Below are 9067 nucleotides of genomic sequence, written 5' to 3' on the forward strand. Positions count from 1 at the left end.
GTGCCGCCCGGGAGCACTGCGGGGCCGAGCCCCCGGCAGCCCCGGCTGCGCAGGGCAGGGACCGCACGGAGCTGGCAGTGGGCAGGGAAGGGGCTCATCCTGCCCCCCGGACCCCGCTCCAGCGGTCCGGGAGCGTCGGGGCCTGGGCACAACCCGGGCGCTGAGCTGTGCCGCACGCCGCGGCTGGCTGGCAGCTTGCAGAGCCGGGGGGCCGGGGCGGCGGAGCCGGGGGCCGGCACCGCCACGGCCCCACCGCTGAGGGGGTCGCAGCCTCGGGAAGGGCAGCGCCCGGGGGGCTGTGCTGCACCCCCGACCGGGAGCTGCGCCAGCCCCAGCACCCAGGCTGAGCTCCGGCTGGGGAAAACTGGGTCGCGCTGGRTCCCCTGGGGCTGGATCCGGTGCGGGGGCCGCATCCTGCTCAGCGCCGCTGGGGGTGAAACCGGGGCATCCTGCGCCCCGGGAGCCCTGCTGAGCCTGTGGCGCCCGTCCCCCGGCTGGGGGGCGTTTGCTTTAATTAGAGCCTTTTCATTAGCGCAATTAAGATGAAGCAGTCGCCGTGGAGAACGTTTTCGCAGCGCGTTGTGCTCCCCGCGAGCCGGAGGGGCCGCGCGGCTCTGGCAGTGTGTCGCTCGCTCCGTGCGGCTGCCCGGGGCGCCCCGGGGATGGGGGGCACCCACCAGCCGGGCTGGCCGCCCCCCCGCGGCGGGCCCCCCCCCATCCCCGGGGCGGCGGGCCGTGCCGGGTCCGGCGGCGCTGCAACAGCGAGGAGCGCCGGGAGAGCCGGCTCCGCTTGCGGACGAGTGCCGGGGTGGGGGGGCTGGGGCGGGCGCTGCTGCAGCCCCCTTACCCAGGGCCYCGGGTTTGGCGGGCCAGGGGCAGCGTCGGGACGCCCTCGGCACGGCCCCCGTGCGACCCGCGCAGGGGTGCGACGCCGCGCCGCTGCGCGGGGACCGGGCCGCCGTTCCCCTCGGGAGCGCCGGCGGGGAGGGATTCCCCCGGGCTGGCTCCGAGCCGGGCTGCCGGCTTGGCAAAAACAAACCGGGCTGGCCGCGCGGCTCCCCGGGGCCGGGGATCCTCGGAGCGGACGCGTGGCTCCCGCGGCGCCTCCCGCCCCCGCGTCAGCCTGGGCCACGCGTGCGCTCCGGCCCCGGCCCCGGGTGCCCGGCAGCTGCTCCCCCCTCCCCGGGCCGCCCCGGGCCGCTGGCAGCCTCCGGCAGCGCGGAGCCCTCCGCACCACGGCGTCTCCGGGCTGGGGGGGGGCACAGGGAGCCAGGGATGCTCTCGGAGGTGGGGAGCGCCGGGGCGAGGGGCGCCCTGAGCCCCCCGCTGCGCCCCAGCAGGCCGACATCGAGCAGCTGGACCCCCGCGGCCGCACCCCGCTGCACCTGGCCACCACGCTGGGCCACCTCGAGTGCGCCCGGGTGCTGCTGAAGCATGGCGCCGACGTGGGCAAGGAGAACCGCAGCGGCTGGACGGGTGAGGCGTCCCCCGCCGGGAGGCTGCGCTCGCCGGCCCCCGCGCTGTGCCGTGCCGTGCCGCGCCGTGCCGTGCCGCGCCGCGCCGCTGGGCACTGCCTGTCTCCTCCCTGCAGTCCTGCAGGAGGCCGTGAGCACCCGCGACCTGGAGCTGGTGCAGCTGGTGCTGCGCTACCGCGACTACCAGAGAGCCATCAAGCGCCTGGCCGGGATCCCCATCCTGCTGGAGAAGCTGCGCAAGGTGGGCTGCCGCCGGCCGGCCGCGGCGGGGGGCCCCGCGCCGGGCTCCCCGCGACGCCTCTGTGCTCCCCGCAGGCTCAGGACTTCTACGTGGAGATGAAATGGGAATTCACCAGCTGGGGTAAGCTCAGAGCGGGACGGAGCCTTCCCCGTCTCGACCGTCGCCTCCGTCCCCGGTCCCCGTCCCGCCTGCGCCCTGTCTTCGCAGGCGCAGAGGTGCTGGGTGCCCGGGCACCCCCTGCCCAGCCCGAGGTGGGACACGCCGGGTGGTGCTGCCACGGGCTGCGGCCGTCTCTCCCCAGTGCCCCTGGTGTCCAAGATCTGCCCCAGCGACACGTACAAGGTGTGGAAGAGCGGCCAGAACCTGCGGGTGGACACCACGCTGCTGGGCTTCGACCACATGACCTGGCAGCGGGGCAACCGCAGCTTCGTCTTCCGCGGGCAAGGTGAGCCGGGCCGGGTCGGCCGCCTCGCCGGGGAGCCCGGCGGGCGCCGGGGCCGGCCGGCCGCGCCGGCGCCTCCAATGGCAGCGAGCACAGGCGGCGCCGCGCCCGCGCTATAAAAGCCGGCGCGGGCGGCCGCCGCCTCACTCCGCGCTCCGGCAGCTGCTCCGAGCGAGGGGCGGGGAGGCGGCGCCGGCGGAGGGAGAGCGAGCGAGCGAGCTCCCGCAGTGCTTCTGTGCGCTGGAACCGCTCTCCGCGCCTGACTTTCAGCATGAAAGCTTTCAGTCCTGTAAGATCTGTCCGGAAAAACAGCCTCTCGGAGCACAACCTAGGCATATCCCGGAGCAAAACCCCCGTGGACGATCCTATGAGTTTGCTGTACAACATGAATGACTGCTACTCCAAACTGAAAGAGCTAGTGCCCAGCATCCCTCAGAACAAGAAAGTGAGCAAGATGGAAATCCTGCAGCACGTCATCGACTACATTCTGGACCTGCAGATCGCCCTAGATTCACATCCCAGTATTGTCAGTCTCCATCACCAGAGACCAGGACAAAATCCTTCTTCCAGAACTCCGCTGACCACCTTAAACACAGATATCAGCATCCTGTCGTTACAGGTAAACGACCTCCCCGTAGCTACCCTGTCTCAGTCCGTTGACCTAGATACGGTATTTTAAGGCAATGTTAGAGCTGTCTTTAATGCAGGACGTGGCCGACTCCTGAGTAATGGCTACTGAAGAAACAGGGCTAGATTAAAATGTATGGAAACTGCAGCAAATCCGCTGCTGCCTCTGCTAGCCATTCTCACGGGTCTCTATCCAGACGTGTCTCGAGTGGAGAACTTCACGATCCAGAGTACTTTTTCTGCCTTTTCTTTCTCGTTTTTTTTTTTTGAGACTGCTAAGGCGTTTAACACTGCTGTGTTTTATTTTCTCCTTGCAGGCATCTGAATTCCCCTCAGAACTAATGTCAAATGACAGCAAAGCACTTTGTGGCTAAATCAAACGGTGAGTAAAGTGAGTCTTATTTTTAAGCTCCAGAACAACGYGCTTCCATTTAGAATGGAAAAACTGTGTTTATGAGGCTGTTACTATTTTTAAAATCTTCACCATAAAAGTTGATTAGGAGATGCCTTTATAACCAGCAATCCAACCATAAAAATTAGACTAGTAGGGTCTGATAGTCCAAAGTATATTTTGGTTCGTAAGGATAATTAAGCAGCACAGACTGTTTGCTCTGATACGACTCACTGCCAATTCTCTGGTTATCCTGTCCCTGAAATCTTAACTTCCCGGGCCAGAGAGACTGATTAAGTTGGGAATCTTGGCACAATTTCTTAAATTTTGTGATGTGGGATTGTCTACACTATCGGGTAAATAAATGACTGCTTTTAATCACATAATTGCTGTAAGAGGCAGACTGGCGCCTCTGAGCAGTGCATTTGCAGAGATCTAAATAGAGATTGGACTGAGAATCCTCTTTCTATCCTTTCCCTTGAGTGTATGTTATTTTAATGTTCAATTTGTGCTCTTGAGAGTGAGTGTGTGAGCGTGTATGTGTTGCATCTGGACGCCAGGGTTTGCCCAATCCCTGAGTGTTTGGTTAAATGTTCAAACTGTGGCTTCCTCTCTGGCGCCAGTCTGTCCGGATCTCTGCCCTGTTAGCATTCTCCTAAATACGCCTCTTTTCAATCTTTTGCAGGTGTTCCACTGATGAGATTTTTTTTTCTTTTCTTTTTTTTTTTTTTTTTTTTGCACAAGAAAGTATCTACAGGACTCTGTTTTTTTCTGAGGTGCTGAATTTTATTTTTCAGCTGTATCTGGAGGGGGAATCCACACGTAAAAGGACCTTTTAAAATTAATAAAGAAGAAAAATCAAGATTGATCTTTATCCCCACCCCATTCTTCAACTTGGACTGAACCTAGTTATTTATGAAGAGACTCTTAAATACCCTTTCCCTAGTTGGAAGGCTTCCTTTATATACTATTCCCAACGTGGGGAGCGAAACAAAATCTCACAAGGAGTTGCCCATTTTAAGCAGACTTTGCCTTTCTTTCGAAAGGTGGAGCGTGAGTACCAGAAGGATCCAGTGTTCAGTTTTTTAGGAAAGTCTATGGTCAGAAATTACCTTTTTTGACACAAACCTAGGACTGAATGCTGTGTATATATTTATATATAAATATATATATATGAGTGAAACCTTGTGAACTCTTTAATTAGAGTTTTCTTGTATAGTGGCAGAAATGTAAATTTCTGCAAAAAGTGTAATGATGTACTTAATCATGCTAAACTTTTTATAAAAGTTTAGTTGTAAACTTAACCCTTTTTATACAAAATAAATCAAGTGTGTTTATTGAACTGATTGCTTGCTTTATTCTTTGGGGACCAATGGTTTGTGGGTTTGATCTGTTTTTTTTTAATTATTTTTACTCACTAAAATCATAACAGAATGTATAAGTTCATATATGTAGAGAACATAAAGAATAAAATGATCTATAGTGAATAATAATTTTTGTAACTTGGAAAATCTTATTTGAGTATATATTCCAAACTTCTAGATGATCTGCCTGTAAACAGTGTGAAAGGAACTAGTAAAGAATTTATTACAGAGGGAATGCTATTGACAAAGTGTTTGAAAACATACAGAAAAGCAGTTAATCCGTAGACATTCCCAAGGAGTGTTGACTTTTTTTTTTTTGTCCTGATGGATGATTCACTTTCAGTTCTCAGTAGTGATGCCCCAGATCTGTTAATTTGTGTTTAGAATAATCACTCAGAATTAAGGGTTGTGGGTGGTTATTAGTCCCCCAACTATTAAACTTCTGTTAAAAGGCTTTGAATGCAAGAGTTGGTGATGCGTTAACATGGGATCTAAAATGATGAAGTGACTGTTGCCTTTCCACACTGGAATTTTCATGCTTCCATGCAATATTTCAATGAAATGAGGTTTCTAATCAGTTGCAGCAGCTTCTCGGTATGACTAAGATATTGAGAATTGAGCTAAATCGCTGTTGTGTTACTGATTAAACTTTGGCTGCTCCTAAAGGAACTCTTTCTCCATAAGAATTAAATTAAGTTTGAAATAAGAGCCTAAATTCTTGAAAGCCAGTAAAAGTTTATTTCTTCTTTCCTTTCCCTTCTGCCTTCAGAAACCTGCATGCAACATGCCCTGCTTACTCAAGGACATTTTTTTTGACCCTACAAATCCACTAGAACTATCACTGTTCATTAGATTTATTCAGTTGTCATAAGACAGTAGATGTGGGAACTGTGCCTTATCAGATGACATTCTAATTTAAGCWCAGTTATAAACTTGCCCAAAATGGGAAGTTCTGAGTCTCGCATATGAATGAAGAGAATCATTAGCAATAGGAACGAAGGAAAAGGAAACTTCTCCRATGCTTTGTAAGTACTGCTCTCTGGCAGGCATTGCACTTGGGGGCCCGAGGGAGTAAGTTTGGGATTTCTATGCTCTAGGGACTCGGAGTGAAAGGCAGGAGCCTCACTCACCTGGGGCCAGGAACAGGTGGGTGGGTGGTGCCKCAGGCCACAGCAGCTGCCTTTCCTTGCCCTTGACATCAAATCCATTCACGTAGGCTGGGAGAAAGCCAGCTCTGATCTCTTAATACAGAAGCTGCCCAGGCCAAGCAGCACGGCAACCTTTCAAAGGATCAGTGCAACCAGACCACGAGAACAGTCTGCAGAGGCAGCACTGGGACTAGAGTTAGGAGAAGAGCTGATCTGCTCCTCGCACTCCATCTCCCCCCACCAAAACCACTAGTGATTAAGGAAATACTCTTAACTGTAGCAAACATTCTCAATGCCTCCTGTGGCCAAGCCTTGCTACTGTCTCAACACTGAGTGCACAATTYGTTCCAACTTCATGCAATGAACACAATGAATTCCGACCGCCAAGCAGTAAAATATTTTATCAACACAAATCAGCATGTCTCTGTCCCTAAAATACTCCTTTTCATGAATATTTTATCTATTTCTGAGCAGTAGCAGATTCAGGAGTTAAATCAGCATTAAGATCTTTATCCCTTACAAAACACTAAYAATTTAACACAACCACCAACCGATTCCTCCCTCAAAACTGATTTTTCACCCTATTGTTCACTTTTGGGTGAGATCTGTGTCACTTTGAAGCCACAGTTCAGTTCATGAAATCAGAGAGTTGTGTCAGTCAAATTGTTGTAATTATTGCAACATCAACTTCTTTAGAAAGTAAGACATTTGCACTTTTCTGAGCTACAAGATGATCAATACATTTGTAGAATGAAACAAAATTTCCTTCTCATGCATAGCCAGAAGAGAAATTCACAATTTGCCAGGCGTGGGGAGATGAACAGAAAAACAAACAAACATGTTTAAAAAAATGCAAATTAAGAAAAGAAAAACRTTTTCTTCTTTCAAGATTAACCAACTCAACATCTCTACAATGCATTCCTGTGATCAGAATTAGGGGCTTATGCTTGGAAATGCACTCTTTGGTTTTATTCTGGAGATTTTATAGTTTAAAGYTAAACAGTGAGGTCAAAGCTTAGTCTCCATAGCCTTAACATTAATTCTTGAGGCTTCCTTGAAGAATTTGGCTTTCTTTATTATATAATATTGTCACTGTCCCTCAGAATACATTTGAAAATTTTGTAAAATTCCACCACTCCCTCTGGCCTTGTGTTGTCAACAGTCAAGATAAGTGACTAGCTGAACACAGTAGATCAAGACAAACCATATTCAAAAATGCTAATGAACACATTGGCAACACTCACGATTAAACACTGCAAAATCTTCTAGCATAGGCTATGCAAGGAAGTTGCAAATGCACCTACAGACACAGATGTAAAGTCTCCACTAGAAAATAAAAGGACTCAGCAACATATTAAAGGTGATTCTTCCCTCTAGAACAACGGTTTCCAAACTTGGTATTGCTTACTTATCGCCCTTAACAGATGGACCAACTCCTGATGTCATCCTAAGCCGTGGCTGCACACAAAACGTCTCATCTGAGTGTTCAGGGAACGTCTTTGTATTATAAAGTATTTTATGCACTACTGGTAATACGTATCAGAACAGGTTATAAATCCTCTCTCTCACGCTTGGGTAGTAAGAGTTCCTCCAATCTATCACCAGGTGAGGGAAACAGAACAGACTTCTGGATTTTCTTTGCTCTCTCCTAGAAAAATGGCATTATTTCTATTGCAAAGATATTATTCACAAGCCACTTAAAGARCCAATGCCAGTATTTTTTGAAAAATACTACACTGACTCCAAACTAAGACAGTACCTTTTAGGTTGGTCTCCTTCAGCGGCGCCAGGGCACCACTAGGTGTTTGAGGACGAGTGCATGGAGGGCCGCTGCCACCGTCTGGTCTGGACAGAGAAAGCAGGCTGTTYTAAAGCGCTTATCTTTCTCAGTTGCTCTATGCAAAGCAAAGACATGTTTTTAAAGGATTAGATCTCTTACTACTTTAGATTTTATGAATAAAATTAGAGTATAGATCATTCGTGGATTATTTACAATYATTCTACAGTTTCATCTGGAAAATTATGTTTTAGCTAATCCAGCTCGGGTAGTTGGGAATGTAAATCCTAAGAGTGAAGTGGTTCATRAAATTCTGGAGAAAAAGTTAGGATAAAAATTTTACAAATGTACTTTACATGTACAATCCATGTACATAAAATACATGTATAAATGTATTYTAAAAGTTTTACAAATGTACTCTTTAAAAATAATGCTCTGCAGAAGGATCAGTGTTTTCCCATTTTACAGAGAGAGAAACGAAAATACCCGATCTCTTATTTTTTTTTWATCTGCGTTACCATCATCCTGTCTAGAATAGCCATTTACATTAACATAATTTTAAAATATAAGGACCAAATACAAACAATACACCACCTGTAATGTTTGTGTAAACCACATGCTAAAATAAATTATATGAGACAAAAGAGGAAACAAATGCAATTATTTTAKGAGTTAATCATAGCAACAAAGAGGAATTCGTATTTCAGTTTGCTGTAAGACTTGAAAAAACATTAAAAATGAGAGGACTCCAGAAAAAGATTATAAATAGGGATAAACTGAAAAAAAATAAATTATACAGAAAGTGCTACAGTGGACTTAACTGTTGCTAGCTGCCCTAGAAGAAAATACTTCCCACCAATCCTCACGAGAACATTGTTCTGAACAAATAGACAATACGACATTGTATGAAGTTATAGAAACTATTCAGATTCAAAATAATTAAATGGTATTACTTACCAAAAAAGTGTATGTCATTAAAATTTCCAATAAATATCTCTACAAATGACATCATGTGTGTGGCTACCAGTTTTGGAAAGGTCTTAAATTTTAGTACTGATGAACTTCCAAAAGCTCATGCAAAGCTCTTCTGTGTTTAAAAAAAAAGAAAAGAAAAGAAAAAGAAAAAAACCAGAACTAGACTGTAAATCTGATAAATTCATTCAGTCTGGAAGAGAACAAATTGATACTCACTGTCTTGCACTTGACCAGACCTGAGAACAGCAGTCCTGACTCACCAAAGCGCACCTAGTTAAGCGTCGCCTCTGACGGCCGCACGAGCAGATGCCTAGGGAAGAAGGKAAGAACAGCGTAAGTGATGCTTCCTGCAAGAACTCTCAGCATCTCAGTGTCCTGAGAGAAGAGTGTTCCAGATATTTTTGGCACATCTATTCAGTTTGTTGAACTGGTTGTCAATACAGAACTTGAATATCCTATCTGAATTATACCTATCATCTTATTTTTCTTATCCTGAGAAGTGCTCTGAAGGGCGAGAGAGAGCAGTAAGAGAAGGGGAGGACAAGTACTTGTAAGACTGCAAGTATCTCAGACGTATTAGACTAGGCACAATCAAAGAAGTATACCTTGCCATAAGAGTAAAAAGTA

The 9067-nt window shown here is 48.7% G+C and overlaps 2 protein-coding genes across 2 annotated transcripts; both read left to right on the top strand.

The window, feature by feature from the left end:
• Positions 1-662: 662 nt before the first annotated feature.
• On the top strand, positions 663-2277 carry LOC146585443 (uncharacterized). Its single transcript, XM_085322945.1, has 4 exons — positions 663-1476; positions 1592-1716; positions 1791-1836; positions 2018-2277. The coding sequence occupies exons 1-4, from the start codon at positions 663-665 to the stop codon at positions 2275-2277; spliced, it is 1245 nt and encodes a 414-aa protein (XP_085179071.1).
• A 24-nt stretch (positions 2278-2301) lies between these two features.
• On the top strand, positions 2302-4670 carry ID2 (inhibitor of DNA binding 2). The gene is made up of 3 exons (XM_085322923.1): positions 2302-2777; positions 3103-3167; positions 3862-4670. Exons 1-2 carry the CDS (start codon positions 2430-2432, stop codon positions 3157-3159), a joined length of 405 nt encoding a protein of 134 aa, XP_085179049.1. The 5' UTR covers positions 2302-2429; the 3' UTR covers positions 3160-3167; positions 3862-4670.
• Positions 4671-9067: the final 4397 nt, after the last annotated feature.

The sequence above is a fragment of the Rhea americana genome, unplaced genomic scaffold (assembly GCF_003343005.1).
Source record: "Rhea americana isolate MKP2758 unplaced genomic scaffold, rheAme1 scaffold_80, whole genome shotgun sequence".
NCBI lineage: Eukaryota > Metazoa > Chordata > Aves > Rheiformes > Rheidae > Rhea > Rhea americana.

Bases quoted from the DNA above. Each gene is read 5' to 3' on its own strand.
- ID2 (XM_085322923.1), top strand. From the start codon at position 2,430: ATGAAAGCTTTCAGTCCTGTAAGATCTGTCCGGAAAAACAGCCTCTCG. The intron at 2,778-3,102 runs GTAAACGACCTC...TTCTCCTTGCAG, and splicing joins TCAGCATCCTGTCGTTACAG to GCATCTGAATTCCCCTCAGA.